At 55.5% G+C, this 21433-nt stretch overlaps 1 protein-coding gene across 4 annotated transcripts in view; it reads right to left on the bottom strand.

Moving 5' to 3' along the window:
* The window catches only part of pcid2 (PCI domain containing 2), a 92542-nt gene that overhangs the window by 69474 nt on the left and 1635 nt on the right, over positions 1 to 21433 (bottom strand). For 3 of the 4 annotated variants that reach the window (XR_009446580.1, XR_009446579.1, XM_059650477.1), the window contains exons 2-4: positions 16909 to 17010; positions 14941 to 15030; positions 11901 to 11974 (exon numbers count right to left, since the gene is read on the bottom strand). Coding sequence is in view for 2 of the 4 variants with exons in the window: in XM_059650477.1 (XP_059506460.1) it covers positions 11901 to 11974; positions 14941 to 15030; positions 16909 to 16944 (200 nt within the window). In the remaining 2 variants the exon portion in view is untranslated. Of the gene's footprint in view, positions 1 to 11900; positions 11975 to 14940; positions 15031 to 16908; positions 17011 to 17779; positions 17947 to 21433 lie in introns of all 4 variants that reach the window. The other variant, XM_059650478.1, reaches the window with a different exon arrangement.

Genomic DNA, 21433 nt, shown 5'->3' with positions numbered 1-21433 from the left:
GACAACGCGAGATGACAGAGCGAGATGACAGAGCGAGATGACAGCGCGAGATGACAGAGCGAGAGAGAGCGCGAGATGACAGAGCGAGAGAGAGAGCGAGATGACAGAGCGAGAGACAGCGCGAGATGACAGAGCGAGAGACAGCGCGAGATGACAGAGGGAGAGAGAGCGCGAGATGACAGAGGGAGAGAGCGCGAGATGACAGAGAGAGAGAGCGCGAGATGACAGAGAGAGAGAGACAGCGCGAGATGACAGAGAGAGGGAGAGAGCGCGAGATGACAGAGAGAGCGCGAGATGGCAGAGAGAGCGCGAGATGGCAGAGAGAGCGCGAGATGGCAGAGAGAGCGCGAGATGGCAGAGAGAGCGCGAGATGGCAGAGCGAGAGAGAGCGCGAGATGACAGAGCGAGAGAGAGCGCGAGATGACAGAGCGAGAGAGAGCGCGAGATGACAGAGCGAGAGACAGCGCGAGATGACAGAGCGAGAGACAGCGCGAGATGACAGAGCGAGAGACAGCGCGAGATGACAGAGCGAGAGACAGCGCGAGATGACAGAGCGAGAGACAGCGCGAGATGACAGAGCGAGAGACAGCGCGAGATGACAGAGCGAGAGACAGCGCGAGATGACAGAGCGAGAGAGAGCGCGAGATGACAGAGCGAGAGAGAGCACGAGATGACAGAGGGAGAGAACGCGAGATGACAGAGGGAGAGAACGCGAGATGACAGAGAGAGAGAGCGCGAGATGACAGAGAGAGAGACAGCGCGAGATGAGAGAGAGAGAGAGACAGCGCGAGATGACAGAGAGAGGGAGAGAGCGCGAGATGACAGAGAGAGGGAGAGAGCACAAGATGGCAGAGAGAGCGCGAGATGACAGAGCGAGAGAGAGCGCGAGATGACAGAGAGAGAGAGCGCGAGATGACAGAGCGAGAGAGAGCGCGAGATGACAGAGAGAGGGAGGGCGAGATGACAGAGAGAGGGAGCGCGAGATGACAGAGAGAGGGAGCGCGCGAGATGACAGAGCGAGAGAGAGCGCGAGATGACAGAGCGAGATGACAGAGCGAGAGAGAGCGCGAGATGACAGAGCGAGAGAGAGCGCGAGATGACAGAGCGAGAGAGAGCGCGAGATGACAGAGCGAGAGAGAGCGCGAGATGACAGAGCGAGAGAGAGCGCGAGATGACAGAGCGAGAGAGAGCGCGAGATGACAGAGCGAGAGAGAGCGCGAGATGACAGAGCGAGAGAGAGCGCGAGATGACAGCGAGAGAGAGAGCACGAGGTGACAGAGAGACAGAGCGCGAGATGACAGAGAGAGGGAAAGCGTGAGATGACAGAGAGAGAGAGCGCGAGATGACAGAGGGAGAGAACGCGAGATGACAGAGAGAGAGAGCGCGAGATGACAGAGAGAGAGAGCGCGCGAGATGACAGAGAGAGAGAGACAGCGCGAGATGACAGAGAGAGGGAGAGAGCGCGAGATGACAGAGAGAGGGAGAGAGCACGAGATGGCAGAGAGAGCGCGAGATGACAGAGCGAGAGAGAGCGCGAGATGACAGAGAGAGAGAGCGCGAGATGACAGAGCGAGAGAGAGCGCGAGATGACAGAGAGAGAGAGCGCGAGATGACAGAGCGAGAGAGAGCGCGAGATGACAGAGAGAGGGAGGGCGAGATGACAGAGAGAGGGAGCGCGCGAGATGACAGAGAGAGGGAGCGCGCGAGATGACAGAGCGAGAGAGAGCGCGAGATGACAGAGCGAGAGAGAGCGCGAGATGACAGAGCGAGAGAGAGCGCGAGATGACAGAGCGAGAGAGAGCGCGAGATGACAGAGCGAGAGAGAGCGCGAGATGACAGAGCGAGAGAGAGCGCGAGATGACAGAGCGAGAGAGAGCGCGAGATGACAGAGCGAGAGAGAGCGCGAGATGACAGAGCGAGAGAGAGCGCGAGATGACAGAGCGAGAGAGAGCGCGAGATGACAGAGCGAGAGAGAGCGCGAGATGACAGAGCGAGAGAGAGCGCGAGATGACAGAGCGAGAGAGAGCGCGAGATGACAGAGCGAGAGAGAGCGCGAGATGACAGAGCGAGAGAGAGCGCGAGATGACAGAGCGAGAGAGAGCGCGAGATGACAGAGCGAGAGAGAGCGCGAGATGACAGAGCGAGAGAGAGCGCGAGATGACAGAGCGAGAGAGAGCGCGAGATGACAGAGCGAGAGAGAGCGCGAGATGACAGAGCGAGAGAGAGCGCGAGATGACAGCGAGAGAGAGAGCGCGAGGTGACAGAGAGACAGAGCGCGAGATGACAGAGAGAGGGAAAGCGCGAGATGACAGAGAGAGAGAGCGCGAGATGACAGAGAGAGGGAGCGCGAGATTGACAGAGCGAGAGACAGCGCGAGATGACAGAGCGAGAGACAGCGCGAGATGACAGAGCGAGAGACAGCGCGAGATGACAGAGCGAGAGACAGCGCGAGATGACAGAGCGAGAGACAGCGCGAGATGACAGAGCGAGAGAGAGCGCGAGATGACAGAGCGAGAGAGAGCGCGAGATGACAGAGCGAGAGAGAGAGAGCGCGAGATGACAGAGCGAGAGAGAGCGCGAGATGACAGAGCGAGAGAGAGCGCGAGATGACAGAGCGAGAGACAGCGCGAGATGACAGAGCGAGAGACAGCGCGAGATGACAGAGCGAGAGAGAGCGCGAGATGACAGAGCGAGAGAGAGCGCGAGATGACAGAGAGAGAGAGCGCGAGATGACAGAGCGAGAGACAGCGCGAGATGACAGAGCGAGAGACAGCGCGAGATGACAGAGCGAGAGACAGCGCGAGATGACAGAGCGAGAGAGAGCGCGAGATGACAGAGCGAGAGAGAGCGCGAGATGACAGAGAGAGGGAGCGCGAGATGACAGAGAGAGGGAGCGCGAGATTGACAGAGCGAGAGACAGCGCGAGATGACAGAGCGAGAGACAGCGCGAGATGACAGAGCGAGAGACAGCGCGAGATGACAGAGCGAGAGACAGCGCGAGATGACAGAGCGAGAGACAGCGCGAGAGACAGCGCAAGATGACAGAGCGAGAGACAGCGCGAGATGACAGAGCGAGAGACAGCGCGAGATGACAGAGCGAAAGTCAGCGCGAGATGAGAGAGAGAGAGCGAGAGCGCGAGATGACGGAGAGAGAGCGCGAGATGACGGAGAGAGAGCGCGAAAGCACGAGATGAGCGAGAGCGCGAGATGAGAGAGAGAGCGAGAGCGCGAGATGAGAGAGAGAGCGAGAGCGCGAGATGACAGAGAGAGAGAGAGCGCGAGACGTCGAGAGAGGGGGCGCGCGCGAGACGTCGAGAGAGGGGGCGCGCGCGAGACGTCGAGAGAGGGGGCGCGCGCGAGACGTCGAGAGAGGGGGCGCGCGCGAGACGTCGAGAGAGGGGGCGCGCGCGAGACGTGGAGAGAGGGGGCGCGCGCGAGACGTCGAGAGGGGGCGCGCGCGAGACGTCGAGAGAGGGGGCGCGCGCGAGACGTCGAGAGAGGGGGGGCGCGCGCGAGGCGTCGAGAGAGAGGGGGCGCGCGCGAGGCGTCGAGAGAGAGGGGGCGCGCGCGAGGCGTCGAGAGAGAGGGGGCGCGCGCGAGGCGTCGAGAGAGAGGGGGCGCGCGCGAGGCGTCGAGAGAGAGGGGGCGCGCGCGAGGCGTCCAGAGAGAGAGGGGGCGCGCGCGCGAGGCGTCCAGAGAGAGAGGGGGCGCGCGCGAGGCGTCCAGAGAGAGAGGGGGCGCGCGCGAGACGTCGAGAGAGGAGGAGCGCGCGCGAGACGTCGACAGAGAGAGCGCGCGCGAGACGTCGACAGAGAGAGCGCGCGCGAGACGTCGACAGAGAGAGCGCGCGCGAGACGTCGACAGAGAGAGCGCGCGCGAGACGTCGACAGAGAGAGCGCGCGAGACGTCGACAGAGAGAGCGCGCGCGAGACGTCGACAGAGAGAGCGCGCGCGAGACGTCGACAGAGAGAGCGCGCGCGAGACGTCGACAGAGAGAGCGCGCGCGAGACGTCGACAGAGAGAGCGCGCGCGAGACGTCGACAGAGAGAGCGCGCGCGAGACGTCGACAGAGAGAGCGCGCGCGAGACGTCGACAGAGAGAGCGCGCGCGAGACGTCGACAGAGAGCGCGCGCGAGACGTCGACAGAGAGAGCGCGCGCGAGACGTCGACAGACAGAGCGCGCGCGAGACGTCGACAGACAGAGCGCGCGCGAGACGTCGACAGACAGAGCGCGCGCGAGACGTCGACAGACAGAGCGCGCGCGAGACGTCGACAGACAGAGCGCGCGCGAGACGTCGACAGAGAGAGCGCGCGCGAGACGTCGACAGAGAGAGCGCGCGCGAGACGTCGACAGAGAGAGCGCGCGCGAGAGACGTCGAGAGAGAGTGAGCGCGCACGAGAGACGTCGAGAGAGAGTGAGCGCGCGCGAGAGACGTCGAGAGTGAGCGCGCGCGAGAGACGTCGAGAGAGAGTGAGCGCGCGCGAGAGACGTCGAGAGAGAGCGCGCGCGCGAGACGGAGAGAGAGAGCGCGCGCGAGACGTCGACAGAGAGAGCGCGCGCGAGACGTCGACAGAGAGAGCGCGCGCGAGACGTCGACAGAGAGGGGGGGCGCGCGAGACGTCGACAGAGAGGGGGCGCGCGCGAGACGTCGACAGAGAGAGCGCGCGCGAGACGTCGACAGAGAGAGCGCGCGAGAGACGTCGAGAGAGAGTGAGCGCGCGCGAGAGACGTCGAGAGAGAGTGAGCGCGCGCGAGAGACGTCGAGAGAGAGTGAGCGCGCGCGAGAGACGTCGAGAGAGAGTGAGCGCGCGCGAGAGACGTCGAGAGAGAGCGCGCGCGAGACGTCGAGAGAGGAGGAGCGCGCGCGAGACGTCGACAGAGAGAGCGCGCGCGAGACGTCGACAGAGAGAGCGCGCGAGAGACGTCGAGAGAGAGTGAGCGCGCGCGAGAGACGTCGAGAGAGAGTGAGCGCGCGCGAGAGACGTCGAGAGAGAGTGAGCGCGCGCGCGAGACGTCGACAGAGAGAGCGCGCGCGAGACGTCGAGAGAGGAGGAGCGCGCGCGAGACGTCGACAGAGAGAGCGCGCGCGAGACGTCGACAGAGAGAGCGCGCGCGAGACGTCGACAGAGAGAGCGCGCGCGAGACGTCGACAGAGAGAGCGCGCGCGAGACGTCGACAGAGAGAGCGCGCGCGAGACGTCGACAGACAGAGCGCGCGCGAGACGTCGACAGACAGAGCGCGCGCGAGACGTCGACAGACAGAGCGCGCGCGAGACGTCGACAGACAGAGCGCGCGCGAGACGTCGACAGAGCGCGCGCGAGACGTCGACAGAGAGAGCGCGCGCGAGACGTCGACAGAGAGAGCGCGCGCGAGACGTCGACAGAGAGAGCGCGCGCGAGACGTCGACAGAGAGAGCGCGCGCGAGACGTCGACAGAGAGAGCGCGCGCGAGACGTCGACAGAGAGAGCGCGCGCGAGACGTCGACAGACAGAGCGCGCGCGAGACGTCGACAGAGAGAGCGCGCGCGAGACGTCGACAGAGAGAGCGCGCGCGAGAGACGTCGAGAGAGAGTGAGCGCGCGCGAGAGACGTCGAGAGAGAGTGAGCGCGCGCGAGAGACGTCGAGAGAGAGTGAGCGCGCGCGAGAGACGTCGAGAGTGAGCGCGCGCGAGAGACGTCGAGAGAGAGTGAGCGCGCGCGAGAGACGTCGAGAGAGAGCGCGCGCGCTAGACGGAGAGAGACAGCGCGCGCGAGACGTCGACAGAGAGAGCGCGCGCGAGACGTCGACAGAGAGGGGGCGCGCGCGAGACGTCGACAGAGAGGGGGCGCGCGCGAGACGTCGACAGAGAGGGGGCACGCGCGAGACGTCGACAGAGAGGGGGCGCGCGCGAGACGTCAACAGAGAGGGGGCGCGCGCGAGACGTCGAGAGAGAGGGGGCGCGCGCGAGACGTCGAGAGAGAGGGGGCGCGCGCGAGACGTCGAGAGAGAGGGGGCGCGCGCGAGACGTCGAGAGAGAGGGGGCGCGCGCGAGACGTCGAGAGAGAGGGGGCGCGCGCGAGACGTCGAGAGAGAGGGGGCGCGCGCGAGACGTCGAGAGAGAGGGGGCGCGCGCGAGACGTCGAGAGGGGGCGCGCGCGAGACGTCGACAGAGAGGGGGCGCGCGCGAGACGTCGACAGAGAGGGGGCGCGCGCGAGACGTCGACAGTGAGAGCGCGCGCGAGACGTCGACAGAGAGAGCGCGCGAGAGACGTCGAGAGAGAGTGAGCGCGCGCGAGAGACGTCGAGAGAGAGCGCGCGCGCTAGACGGAGAGAGACGGCGCGCGCGAGACGTCGACAGAGAGGGCGCGCGCGAGACGTCGACAGAGAGGGGGCGCGCGCGAGACGTCGACAGAGAGGGGGCGCGCGCGAGACGTCGAGAGAGAGGGGGCGCGCGCGAGACGTCGAGAGAGAGGGGGCGCGCGCGAGACGTCGAGAGAGAGGGGGCGCGCGCGAGACGTCGAGAGAGAGGGGGCGCGCGCGAGACGTCGAGAGAGAGGGGGCGCGCGCGAGACGTCGAGAGAGAGGGGGCGCGCGCGAGACGTCGAGAGAGAGGGGGCGCGCGCGAGACGTCGACAGAGAGAGCGCGCGCGAGACGTCGACAGAGAGAGCGCGCGCGAGACGTCGACAGAGAGAGCGCGCGCGAGACGTCGACAGAGAGAGCGCGCGCGAGACGTCGACAGAGAGGGGGCGCGCGCGAGACGTCGACAGAGAGGGGGCGCGCGCGAGACGTCGACAGAGAGAGCGCGCGCGAGACGTCGACAGAGAGAGCGCGCGCGAGACGTCGACAGAGAGAGCGCGCGAGAGACGTCGAGAGAGAGTGAGCGCGCGCGAGAGACGTCGAGAGAGAGTGAGCGCGCGCGAGAGACGTCGAGAGAGAGTGAGCGCGCGCGAGAGACGTCGAGAGAGAGTGAGCGCGCGCGAGAGACGTCGAGAGTGAGCGCGCGCGAGAGACGTCGAGAGAGAGCGCGCGAGAGACGTCGAGAGAGAGCGCGCGCGCTAGACGGAGAGAGACGGCGCGCGCGAGACGTCGACAGAGAGGGCGCGCGCGAGACGTCGACAGAGAGGGGGCGCGCGCGAGACGTCGACAGAGAGGGGGCGCGCGCGAGACGTCGACAGAGAGGGGGCGCGCGCGAGACGTCGAGAGAGAGGGGGCGCGCGCGAGACGTCGAGAGAGAGGGGGCGCGCGCGAGACGTCGAGAGAGAGGGGGCGCGCGCGAGACGTCGAGAGAGAGGGGGCGCGCGCGAGACGTCGAGAGAGAGGGGGCGCGCGCGAGACGTCGAGAGAGAGGGGGCGCGCGCGAGACGTCGACAGAGAGAGCGCGCGCGAGACGTCGACAGAGAGGGGGCGCGCGCGAGACGTCGACAGAGAGGGGGCGCGCGCGAGACGTCGACAGAGAGGGGGCGCGCGCGAGACGTCGACAGAGAGGGGGCGCGCGCGAGACGTCGACAGAGAGGGGGCGCGCGCGAGACGTCGAGAGAGAGGGGGCGCGCGCGAGACGTCGAGAGAGAGGGGGCGCGCGCGAGACGTCGAGAGAGAGGGGGCGCGCGCGAGACGTCGAGAGAGAGGGGGCGCGCGCGAGACGTCGACAGAGAGAGCGCGCGCGAGACGTCGACAGAGAGAGCGCGCGCGAGACGTCGACAGAGAGAGCGCGCGCGAGACGTCGACAGAGAGGGGGCGCGCGCGAGACGTCGACAGAGAGAGCGCGCGCGAGACGTCGACAGAGAGAGCGCGCGCGAGACGTCGACAGAGAGAGCGCGCGAGAGACGTCGAGAGAGAGTGAGCGCGCGCGAGAGACGTCGAGAGAGAGTGAGCGCGCGCGAGAGACGTCGAGAGAGAGTGAGCGCGCGCGAGAGACGTCGAGAGAGAGTGAGCGCGCGCGAGAGACGTCGAGAGTGAGCGCGCGCGAGAGACGTCGAGAGAGAGCGCGCGAGAGACGTCGAGAGAGAGCGCGCGCGCTAGACGGAGAGAGACGGCGCGCGCGAGACGTCGACAGAGAGGGCGCGCGCGAGACGTCGACAGAGAGGGGGCGCGCGCGAGACGTCGACAGAGAGGGGGCGCGCGCGAGACGTCGAGAGAGAGGGGGCGCGCGCGAGACGTCGAGAGAGAGGGGGCGCGCGCGAGACGTCGACAGAGAGAGCGCGCGCGAGACGTCGACAGAGAGAGCGCGCGCGAGACGTCGACAGAGAGGGGGCGCGCGCGAGACGTCGAGAGAGAGGGGGCGCGCGCGAGACGTCGAGAGAGAGGGGGCGCGCGCGAGACGTCGAGAGAGAGGGGGCGCGCGCGAGACGTCGAGAGAGAGGGGGCGCGCGCGAGACGTCGAGAGAGAGGGGGCGCGCGCGAGACGTCGAGAGAGAGGGGGCGCGCGCGAGACGTCGAGAGAGAGGGGGCGCGCGCGAGACGTCGAGAGAGAGGGGGCGCGCGCGAGACGTCGAGAGAGAGGGGGCGCGCGCGAGACGTCGAGAGAGAGGGGGCGCGCGCGAGACGTCGAGAGAGAGGGGGCGCGCGCGAGACGTCGAGAGAGAGGGGGCGCGCGCGAGACGTCGAGAGAGAGGGGGCGCGCGCGAGACGTCGAGAGAGAGGGGGCGCGCGCGAGACGTCGAGAGAGAGGGGGCGCGCGCGAGACGTCGAGAGAGAGGGGGCGCGCGCGAGACGTCGAGAGAGAGGGGGCGCGCGCGAGACGTCGAGAGAGAGGGGGCGCGCGCGAGACGTCGAGAGAGAGGGGGCGCGCGCGAGACGTCGAGAGAGAGGGGGCGCGCGCGAGACGTCGAGAGAGAGGGGGCGCGCGCGAGACGTCGAGAGAGAGGGGGCGCGCGCGAGACGTCGAGAGAGAGGGGGCGCGCGCGAGACGTCGAGAGAGAGGGGGCGCGCGCGAGACGTCGAGAGAGAGGGGGCGCGCGCGAGACGTCGAGAGAGAGGGGGCGCGCGCGAGACGTCGAGAGAGAGGGGGCGCGCGCGAGACGTCGAGAGAGAGGGGGCGCGCGCGAGACGTCGAGAGAGAGGGGGCGCGCGCGAGACGTCGAGAGAGAGGGGGCGCGCGCGAGACGTCGAGAGAGAGGGGGCGCGCGCGAGACGTCGAGAGAGAGGGGGCGCGCGCGAGACGTCGAGAGAGAGGGGGCGCGCGCGAGACGTCGAGAGAGAGGGGGCGCGCGCGAGACGTCGAGAGAGAGGGGGCGCGCGCGAGACGTCGAGAGAGAGGGGGCGCGCGCGAGACGTCGAGAGAGAGGGGGCGCGCGCGAGACGTCGAGAGAGAGGGGGCGCGCGCGAGACGTCGAGAGAGAGGGGGCGCGCGCGAGACGTCGAGAGAGAGGGGGGCGCGCGCGAGACGTCGAGAGAGAGGGGGCGCGCGCGAGACGTCGAGAGAGAGGGGGCGCGCGCGAGACGTCGAGAGAGAGGGGGCGCGCGCGAGACGTCGAGAGAGAGGGGGCGCGCGCGAGACGTCGAGAGAGAGGGGGCGCGCGCGAGACGTCGAGAGAGAGGGGGCGCGCGCGAGACGTCGAGAGAGAGGGGGCGCGCGCGAGACGTCGAGAGAGAGGGGGCGCGCGCGAGACGTCGAGAGAGAGGGGGCGCGCGCGAGACGTCGAGAGAGAGGGGGCGCGCGCGAGACGTCGAGAGAGAGGGGGCGCGCGCGAGACGTCGAGAGAGAGGGGGCGCGCGCGAGACGTCGAGAGAGAGGGGGCGCGCGCGAGACGTCGAGAGAGAGGGGGCGCGCGCGAGACGTCGAGAGAGAGGGGGCGCGCGCGAGACGTCGAGAGAGAGGGGGCGCGCGCGAGACGTCGAGAGAGAGGGGGCGCGCGCGAGACGTCGAGAGAGAGGGGGCGCGCGCGAGACGTCGAGAGAGAGGGGGCGCGCGCGAGACGTCGAGAGAGAGGGGGCGCGCGCGAGACGTCGAGAGAGAGGGGGCGCGCGCGAGACGTCGAGAGAGAGGGGGCGCGCGCGAGACGTCGAGAGAGAGGGGGCGCGCGCGAGACGTCGAGAGAGAGGGGGCGCGCGCGAGACGTCGAGAGAGAGGGGGCGCGCGCGAGACGTCGAGAGAGAGGGGGCGCGCGCGAGACGTCGAGAGAGAGGGGGCGCGCGCGAGACGTCGAGAGAGAGGGGGCGCGCGCGAGACGTCGAGAGAGAGGGGGCGCGCGCGAGACGTCGAGAGAGAGGGGGCGCGCGCGAGACGTCGAGAGAGAGGGGGCGCGCGCGAGACGTCGAGAGAGAGGGGGCGCGCGCGAGACGTCGAGAGAGAGGGGGCGCGCGCGAGACGTCGAGAGAGAGGGGGCGCGCGCGAGACGTCGAGAGAGAGGGGGCGCGCGCGAGACGTCGAGAGAGAGGGGGCGCGCGCGAGACGTCGAGAGAGAGGGGGCGCGCGCGAGACGTCGAGAGAGAGGGGGCGCGCGCGAGACGTCGAGAGAGAGGGGGCGCGCGCGAGACGTCGAGAGAGAGGGGGCGCGCGCGAGACGTCGAGAGAGAGGGGGCGCGCGCGAGACGTCGAGAGAGAGGGGGCGCGCGCGAGACGTCGAGAGAGAGGGGGCGCGCGCGAGACGTCGAGAGAGAGGGGGCGCGCGCGAGACGTCGAGAGAGAGGGGGCGCGCGCGAGACGTCGAGAGAGAGGGGGCGCGCGCGAGACGTCGAGAGAGAGGGGGCGCGCGCGAGACGTCGAGAGAGAGGGGGCGCGCGCGAGACGTCGAGAGAGAGGGGGCGCGCGCGAGACGTCGAGAGAGAGGGGGCGCGCGCGAGACGTCGAGAGAGAGGGGGCGCGCGCGAGACGTCGAGAGAGAGGGGGCGCGCGCGAGACGTCGAGAGAGAGGGGGCGCGCGCGAGACGTCGAGAGAGAGGGGGCGCGCGCGAGACGTCGAGAGAGAGGGGGCGCGCGCGAGACGTCGAGAGAGAGGGGGCGCGCGCGAGATGTCGAGAGAGAGAGAGCGCAAGATGTCAAGTGAGAGTGAGCGCAAGATGTCGAGAGAGACAGCGCGCAAGATGTCGAGAGAGAGAGCGCACAAGATGTCGAGAGAGAGAGCGCACAAGATGTCGAGAGAGAGAGCGCACAAGATGTCGAGAGAGAGAGAGCGCACAAGATGTCGAGAGAGTGCGCGAGATGACAAAAGACAGAGAGATGATTAAAGTGAAAGAAAGAGAGAGCTGACGACTAAAGAGAAAGAGAACACAAGAGATGATGACAAAAGAGAAAGAGAGAGATAACAAAAGAGAAAGAGACAGAGAGAAAAAAAGATGACTGGTGCTTGTTTACCCTGGTGGTCACCATGTATTAGGTGAAAAGACAAGTTGAGAAAGAGAACTCTTCATGGTCAGGTATACATTAGAGAAGAGAGTTCCACATGCAGGAAAAAACATTAACAGGCTCCATAAATATAAGACAACCTAATACCTCTAATAGGGAATTCAGGAGAAACTGCTTTCCCCAGGACGGTTGAAAAATGGAAATCAGAACCACAGGCAGTGGCTGAAACAAGTCACAAAGTAGCATTCAAGTGGAAGTTAGATCAACACAGACAGATAAAAAGAACAGAAGGATATGACGATACAGTGAGATGTAGGAAGGAGAAAGAAACTCATGTGAAACATAAACACTGCCAGGCCAAATAGCCTTTTTATGTGCCTTCAACACTATGGAATAATTCAAAATTTCAAGGAAATGAATGAAACTGGGTCATCCAAAAAAAGATAGATCTGAGTTTCATTGAATGGCTGAAGACTAGGAACTATGGAAATCCATAGAGATTTAGTGGTCAATGTACACAGACCACTAAAATATCACAGTCAGACACAAAATTAACCAAAATGCCAATAGACTGTGAGCCTTTGTAACTCAAAGACTGGAATTGTAAACCAAATAAATATTGAGGCTCTCTTTACCGTAAATGGGCTGCCACCATTTCATCATAAGGAGGTTCCAGGATCTGCTGGCATCGCTCCTCTGGATTTGCTAACTGGTTTCAAAGCAAAAAGACATATCACTTAGATATTAAGTTTCTAGCCTTGGATCAAAGCAACAATCTTACTATTCTACGTAAAATTGTGCAAACCCGACAATTTAAATGCATTGTGCACAATTCTGCTTTGTAGTAGACTGTTTAAGCAACTACCAGTTGCTTAATGAAAACTTGCTACAGGATAAATTGATGGTTGTACTGATTTGATGAAGTCAGAGAGTTCAGGGAAACTAGGGCTGTTTTCAGCACAGCAAAGGAAGTTAAGGTATTTAACTGGGGCTATCTGAACATCTGGAGGGCTTTGAAGAAGTCAATCAGAAAATCTGCTTCAACTGGACAGTAGCTGGTACTCAGGCAGTACCGACATTACCCATTTATTTTGAGAGGATTTGAATATAAAAGCAGGGATGTACTACTGAGGCTTTCTAAGGCTCTGGTCAGGCCACATTTGGAGTATTGTGTGCAGTTTTCGGCCCCATATCGCAGGAAGGATGTACTGGCCCTGGAGCAGGTTCAGAGAAGGTTCATGAGAATGGTCCCAGGAATGGACAGCTTAACACATAAGGAACATTTGAGGACTCCGGGATTATACTCATTGGAGTTTAGAAGGATGAGTGGGGATTTAATTGAAACTTACAGAATACTGAATGGCCTGGACAGAGCAGATGTTGGGAAGATGTTTTCACTGGTAGGAGATACAAGGACTTGGGGGCACAGCCTTAGAGTAAATGAAAGACCTTTTAGAACGGGGATAAGCAGAAACTTCTTCAGCCAGAGAGTGGTGAATCCATAGAATTCACTGCCACAGAAGGCTGTGGAGGCCAGGTCATTGAATATATTTAAAACTGAGATAGATAGGTTCTTGATTATCAAGGACATCAGGGGTTATGGGGAGAAAGCGGGAGAATAGGGTTGAGGAACTTTTCAGCCATCATTGAATAGCGGAGCAGACTTGATGGGCCAAATGGCCTAATTTCTGCTCCTACGTCTTATAGAACATAGAACATTACAGCACAGTACAGGCCCTTCAGCCCTCGATGTTGTGCCGACCTGTCATACCGATCTCAAGCCCATCTAGCCTACACTATTTCATGTACGTCCATGTGCTTGTCCAATGATGACTTAAATGTACCTAAAGTTGGCGAATCTACTACCGTTGCAGGCAAAGCGTTCCATTCCTTTACTACTCTCCGAGTAAAGAAACTACCTCTGACGTCTGTCCTATATCTTTCACCCCTCAATTTAAAGCTATGCCCCCTCGTGCTCGCCGTCACCATCCTAGGAAAAAGGCTCTCCCTATCCACCCTATCTAACCCACTGATTATTTTATATGTTTCAATTAAGTCACCTCTCAACCTTCTTCACTCTAATGAAAACAGCCTCAAGAGCCTCAGCCTTTCCTCGTAAGACCTTCCCCCCATACCAGGCAACATCATAGTCAATCTCCTCTGCACCCTTTTCAAAGCTTCGACATCCTTCTTATAATGCGGTGACCAGAACTGCACACAATACTCCAAGTGTGGCCGCACCAGAGTTTTGTACAGCTTCACCATAACCTCTTGGTCCCGGAACTCGATCCCTCTATTAATAAAAGCTAAAACACTGTATGCCTTCTTAACAGCCCTGTCAACCTGGGTGGCAACTTTCAAGGATCTGTGTACATGCACACCGAGATCTCTGCTCATCTACACTGCTAAGAATCTTACCATTAGCCCTGTACTTTGCCTTCCAAATACTCCTACCAAAGTGCATCACCTCACACTTGTCTGCATTAAACTCCACTTGTCAACACTCAGCCCAGCTCTGCAGCTTATCTATGTCTCTCTACAACCTATAGCATCCTTTATCGCTATCCACAACTCCACCGACCTTAGTGTCGTCTGCAAATTTACTAACCCATCCTTCTATGCCCTCATCCAGGTCATTTATAAAAATGGCAAACATCAGTGGACCCAACACCGACCCTTGCGGTACACCACTAGTAACTGGTCTCCAGGATGAACATTTCCCATCAACTACCACCCTCTGACTTCCTTCAGGAAGCCAATTTCCGATCCAAACTGCTATATCTCCCACAATTCCATTCCTCCGCATTTTGTACAATAGCCTACTGTGGGGAACCTTATCGAACGCCTTGCTGAAATCCATATACACCACATCAACCGGTTTACTCTCATCTACCTGTTTGGTCACCTTCTCAAAGAACTCAATAAGGTTTGTAAGGCACAACCTTATAGTCTTAAGAATGAAAATTGAAGGTTAGAACAAAGGTTTATCTGTGGAGCAAAATACTCTGGATATCAGAGTCTAAATTAAAATTAGTAAATGTCAGATTGCCTCAGTTGGTCTGGCAGTATTTCTGGAGAAAGGCACGGAGGTAGTGTTTCAGGTTGGTAATCTTGCATTAGATGAAATGTACACTTTATTACGCACTCCACAACTGCGGCCAGATCTATCCATCATCAAGTAGTCCATTGAAACAAATGGGGAAGTAAGATTGCTTTGAAGACGGGGGCAAAAAAAAGGCACATATTTAAAAGAAAACTTTAGAAGGACACAGGGTAAGTGCAGGCAAAATATAGTGTGTGAACAGTTCTGTGCAGACAGGCAGCGCCTTTTTGGTTTAATATGGTGATGGGATGTGAGCAGTGCAAAGTCTGGAATTGATTAGCAATCCCAATCACAAGTAGTCACTGACCTAAAACATTGTCTCTGAAATGTTATGTTTCAAAGGTAGATGACGTGGGTTTGATCGGGGAAGTGTTGCTAAAGTTTAATCCCGAGGGAACAAAGGCATGGGCGAGTGAGGGTTTCCACATCATTCATGAGCAATTCCATTCACAACTGCTAATCATGTTATTACAGCTACTTAGTATGTTTACTGTTCCAAAACAATTAAAATTTCCCGGCATCTCAAATAGGCTCCACTACAACTGTATTCACAGAGGAAGCACATATCTTACCTGTAACCTACGGTTCGCAACATGAGGATGTTTAAATGACAGAAATTCAGCACAGGAATCACCATCTCGACTGTCAATGAATTCTAGAACCTAACAAAGCAACAAGCAAGCATTAATAGATTAGGACCAGTGCGTGAGTACAGGAACTGTACACAACTCAAACATTTAGCTACTGTCAATACATCATATAAGGGTTTTGCATCAGTTTTCACAGTGGAAGACACTAGCAGCAAACCAGAACTTGAAAAGAGTCAGAGGCTAATGACAACCCATGAAGGTGGTGGTGCTGGAAGAGCTGAAAGGTCAGAAGGTAGATAAATTACCTGGTCCCAATGGGCTATACCCCAGAATTCTGAAGGACATAGCTGAGAAGATATGGAGGCATTAGTGGTGATCTTTCAGGAATCACTGGAGACAAGGAGGATGCCAGAAGACTGGAAAACGGCTAATGTAGCATCCCTGTTTAAGAAGGGAGGGATGCAGAAGACAGGAATCTATAGGCTGACTTAGCCTGACCCACTATCATTGGTTAAGATTTCAGAGTCCATTATTAAGGATGAGATTGTGGACTACATGGAAGTGCATGGCAAAATAGGGCTGAGTCAGCACGGCTTCGTAAAGGGTATATCTCGTCTGACGTCTGACTAGAATTCTTTGAAGAACAGCCACTGGACGTGATTTATTTGGATTTTCAGAAGGACTTTGACAAGATGCCGAGGCTTGTTTAATATAAGAACCCATGATGCTAGGGGTAAGGTACTGGCATGGATAGAGGTCTAGTTGACCAGCAGAGGCAGAGAGTATGCGTAAAGGGGTCTTTTTCAGGATGGCAGCCAATGATTAGTAGGATTCTGCAGGGGTCAGTGTTGAAACCACAACTATTCACGTTATACATGAACGATCTGGATGAAGAAATTGAGGGCATTGTTGCTAAATTTGCAGATGACAAAAGGATAGGTGAGGAAGTGGGGAGACTGCAGAAAGATGCAACTGGCTAAGGGAGTAAGCGAAAAAGTGGTAGATGGAATACAATGTGGGAAAGTATGAGATTATGCACTTTGGTGGGAAGAAGTAACTTTTCTAAACAGGGAAAGGCTTTGGAAATCTAAAGGTCAAAGGGATTTAGGAGTCTTAGTCCAGGATTCGCTTAAGGTTAACATGCAGGTTCAGGTGGCGTTCAGGAAGGCCAATGCAATGTTAGCATTCACTTCAAGAGGATTAGAATACAAGACAGAAATGTACTACTGAGACTGTATAAAGTTCCAGTCAGACCACATTTGGAATATTGTGAGCAATGTTTAGCTCCTTATCTAAGGAAATATGTGCTGGCATTTGAGAAGGCCCACGGGAGGTTCGCAAGAACGATCCCGGGGACAAAGGGCTTGCGGGCTCTGGATCTGTTCTCGATGGAATTTAGCAGGATGAGAGAGGGATTTCATCAAAACTTACAGAATACTGAGAGCCCTGAACAGAATGGACGTAGAGAAGATATTTCCACAGGTAGGAGAAAGTAGACCTGAAGACATAGCCTTAGAGTAAAGGGGCAACCCTTTAGAACAGAGATTAGGGAGAATTTGTTTAGCCTGAGGGGGTGAAACTGTGGGATTCACTGCTGCAGAACGCTGTGGAGGCCAACTCATTTTGTGTATTTAAGACAGAGACAGATAGGTCCTTGATAAGTAGGGGGATCAAAGGTTACGGGGAGAATAGGGTTGAGAATTGTATCAGCCATGATTAAATGCAGAGCACTTGAGGGGTCGAATGGCCTAATTCTGATCCTATGTTTTATGGCCTTACAGGAGTATATACCATTAATGAAAGTAGTTCAAATGTTAGCTACCGGTACATGCATAATCTCATTAACTTTCTAAAATGAAAAGAGGCTGCACTGTTCAGCAACCTCTGTTTCATTTCAAATCTGTACATTTAGTGGCATCTCCCTTTACCAACAGCTAGCAGTAGAATTACCTGCTGTAAATACTGATTTAGCGTGATGTGTGCCATATCTGGTAGTTCAGACTGTGATGGTTAATGTTCAGACAGCTCCAAGGGAAAGTTGCCTGAGATCAACTGAGGAGATGCACAGAACAAGAAAAAAATGAAACAGACCTCAGTTATAATTCTGGGAGATACACATTTTTTTCATTGATACAGCATTAGTTAAATTTAGAGAATTAAGGAATGCTTCATTTTTTATAATACATGGAAAATATTTGGACCATTTACTGTATAGGGACCACTTTAAAGTTGTTGACGTTATGATGAGGGTGATGGTTTGAATCTCAGTGTAACCATGGGAAGACCATGAGTATTGTAGATGAAAGCACTGGGCACATTTGGATATGTTTATCTCAGTACATAGGTCTAACTCTGTCTTATTCAGTGTCACGTTAATCAGGACACAAAGAACAGAGGTCCTAGTGTACAATTACTTGGGGAAGTAGCCTGTCAAAAAGACCAGCAGAGGACTCAAAGCTCAGAACTATGGATGCTTTCAAAGGAGACATGAAATCCCTCAGTCAATCAAGCACAAGTAGAAAACTCTAGCCGACGATCGATGCAAATGGCGAAATCAGCAGTGGGCAGGAAATGGGCACCATGGCAACAAAGAATGTCAGAAACTCTGACACAGTCATCTTCCCAGCAGATAGGTCATCCACGGAGATCATCCTGCACCATCGGCAAGGGTGACCTATGTGCGACACTTGGGAGATCTGGATTTTCCGATGACGGTTTGTTCATCCGTTAGAAGTAGAGTATATGATCACACAGCCCTCAAAGCTCTAGGCTGCATTCCCACTATCTCTCACAGATGGAAAAATATGAATAATCATAATACCATTAGTGTGGTAGAAAATTGCATTAATATAATGTTCTGTCCTCGTCAGTCCCAGATTATGCTACTGTTAAGTTAGATATCTTTTCTCTGTTGCAGTACTTCACTGTGTGGGTTTTCAATCATGCTGCAAATGCCAACATGTGTTACCTCTTAAGTGTTCACTTTCTCTAAAAAAGAAAGAAAAAGACACAGCACAATTAGGAATGCAGCAAGTTTTCCCACTAACTGAGCACCTTCCACCACTGACCCAGCCTTGATTCTGCAGAGGGCTGAAGAGTGCAGGCACCATTGTGGGCTTTGCCCAGTCTAGAAAGAAGATCTAATGGTCTTAGAAATTCAAAGAGAAGGTCAGACTCGGGGCATCAGAGATGGGCCCACTCTCCACTTTCAACCCACTAGGTTGGCCCAGTGTGGATCAGATGTAATTGCCAAGACAAGGGACAATACAGTGAATGATTAGGATATATTTACACTGTACTAATTGTATCCCCACAAAACATCCCATAATCTGCTCCTATGCTCAGTATGTGTATGGAGCCAAGTCTGTAAGTGCAACATATACGGAGTCAACAATTCCATTATGCCCATATCATGTCCTGTATCATCATAATCATATCCACACGGTATATTCATAAATCATATAGCGTCATTAAATCCATTCATTCCACAATTTCTATGTTGGCAAACATGACTGCTCTAAGTACCAGCAGTGATTCCTTCTCAATCCGACTGCAGGTCTACAATGATCTGGAATGATGACTATATCCCAAATCCAGAAAACAAAAAAATCTTCTCACTTTTGATTCTTCAGTTTCTTCTAATTCTACCAACAGTTATCACTCTATTCCACCTTCAACTATATCATTGTTTAATTCACTTTGTATATTGGAGAAGATATGATATACAGCACAGAAACAGGCCATTCAGCGCAACCAGTTATACTCCAGTCAAACCTCCTGGCATCTTTTCTCATCTAAATCTATCATCATAACCCTCTATTCCCTTCTCCTTCAATTTTTTTTTAATTGCACCTATACCATTCTCTTCATCCATTCCTTGTAGGAACAAGTTCTATATTCTCACCACTCTTTTTGTAAAGAAGTTTCTCCTGAATTCCTAGTTCGATTTCTTGGTGACTATTTGATGGCCTCCAGGCTTGCCCTTTCCCACAAGAGGAAACATTCTCTCTGCATCCATTCTTCCATAATCTTGAAGGGCTCTATTAAGTCTCTGATCAGCAGGACGTTTTGTGGTGTAATGGGTAGTGCCCCTGTCTCCAAGCTAGGAGTTCCAGGTTCAAGCTCCACTCTAGGATTTGACAATCAAGGCAGGTGCTTTCATATTGCCACCCAATAAATTGATTATCCACTTACGAATCCTTCCAATTCACATTCAGGCAGGGGATAAAAGAGCAAGTGTTTTCTAATCAGACACACTATGATTTCCAGCCCATGATAAAAGAGAAGGTTTGCAACAGAAAGGACATAGAGCTGCTAAATCCAAAAATTTGACACTAGGTTATTAGGAAAAATTATGACAACAAAGCTGAGAAAAAGATCATCTCTCAATCTTTCTTTTTTAGGTCAGAAGTTACACGACACCAGGTTATAGCCTAACAGGTTTATTTGAAATTGCAAGCTTTCGGAGAGCAGCTCTTTCGTCAGGTGAAGTCACCAAATAACAACAAAGATACTGTTTATTATTAGCAAACAACTTATTCCTTTTATTCTTTCATGGGATATCGCTAATTGCCCTTGAGAAAATTGCACTGAGCCACAATTTTAAAATGTTAAAATGACCAAGTCACTTGCCGGATGCACTCTAAAGAAGGTGACACAAAGCCACATACAAACTTGGGAGGCAACATGCTCAAAGGCTTTGGAGATGAAAAGGAGGTTAGGAGAGATGCCGAAATTTTCAAGGATAATCAGGTTGTGATTTTGAGGAGAGTGAATGATAACAGATTTCACAGAGAGAGGAACAAAATCTGAAGAGAGAATACCATTAACTATATTGGCTAAGACATGAGGAAACAGCAGAACTTGATTGATCAGCAGTTTAGTGAGAATCGGGTTGAGAAAACAAAGCTGGGTCTCATAGACAAAATGAGTTTACAGAGGGCATGGGAGGAATCAACAGAAAAACTAGATACCAATGCGAGTAGACAGCTAGGTCAGGACCTCTTTAGAGGAAGTTCAGTCACTGGGCTGGCAGAGAGAGGGACAGGCAGAAGCGATGTCAGTGCTGAAGAAATCCATGAACTCCTCACATTTATTGTTGCAAGGGAGACTGAAAGGTACATGGGAGTGAATTTTAAGCAGATGGTATGGAGAAAAGAAGCCAGGGGTCATCTTTACATTCCAAGATGGCAGCGGGTAGCTCAACCAGTTTTCCACCATTTTCTTTCAAGAATGTGTCCCTTGAACTTCAGGGAGCAGAGGTGGAGGTTGGAATTGGCAGTTTGAGAGAGTGTTATTGGTTTATTGGAGACAGGGACATCAAAATGGAGATTAAGGTGTAAATGAGCCAAACAATAGCTGCAGAAGTGTTGTTGAACTAAAGGGCCAAATGTTGGATATTTGGATGTTGATTTTCAATTGCAAACGAACAGGGCTGGTTTTGTTTTTGCAGATCATGTGGTGGGCTGGCTATATAGTGGAAGGGAGATATGGATGGAGAGAGATACAAGGATAGATTCTGCTCCTTTCTGTGAAAGATACATGCAATACGGGTGGAGACGTTAGCTGGAGAATGTAGTTTAGAGGGGACAAAAGAGGAGAAAGAGAATGATGAACAGAGATAAAGATTGAAATCCTTAAGGATCAGAGACAGTTCAATGGAAAGACTGAGGGAAGAAAGCAGTGGAGATATCTCCAAGAGAAATTTCAATTCTACTTCATAGAATCATAGAATCCTTACATGGTGGGAACAGGCCCTTTGGCCCAACAAGTCCACACTGACCCTTACAGCATCCCACCCAGACTCATCCACCTATGACCCACCTAATCTACTCATCCCTGAACACTATGGGCAATTCAGTATGACGAATTCATCTAACATGCACGTCTTTGGACTGTTGGACAAAATCGGAGCACCCAAAGGAAACCCATGCAGAAACTTGACACAGACAGTAGCCTGAGGGTGGGATCGAACCCGGGTCTCTGATGCTGTGAGGCAGCAGTGCTAACCACTGAGCCACCATGTCGCCCTGGACAACTGATAAAGAATGTTGACTTTGAATGAGATGCAAGAGGTGCAACAGTTATTAATTTATGAATAAAAGATGTCAATGAATCGATAAACATGGGAAATTCATACAGCAGAATGAGCATCACTTCAAACAACTGAAAGAGAAAATAAACTAAATTAAGGATAAGAAAGCAGTGAGTTAATAAATTCACAGAGCAAATGGCACACCAACAAACAAACCAAATATTATTAGGCTGTGGTAAGCTAATAAATTCATGGGTATTGGGCAAATAAATAACGTGTGCATCAAAAATTCAATCGATTAATAAACAATAAGTACCAGTGAGTAAGAACAGTTATTAACCCACTTAAAGATTAATGGAACACTGAGTGATATTGAATAAATACATAGAAAAGTAAGCTAAGAAATCGATGAATAGAACAGCAGACATCAGTGGATGCTAC

This window comes from Stegostoma tigrinum, chromosome 12, assembly GCF_030684315.1.
Source record: "Stegostoma tigrinum isolate sSteTig4 chromosome 12, sSteTig4.hap1, whole genome shotgun sequence".
NCBI lineage: Eukaryota > Metazoa > Chordata > Chondrichthyes > Orectolobiformes > Stegostomatidae > Stegostoma > Stegostoma tigrinum.
Note: the sequence above shows the minus strand (reverse complement) of the source record. Positions and strands in the feature narration are given on the sequence as shown.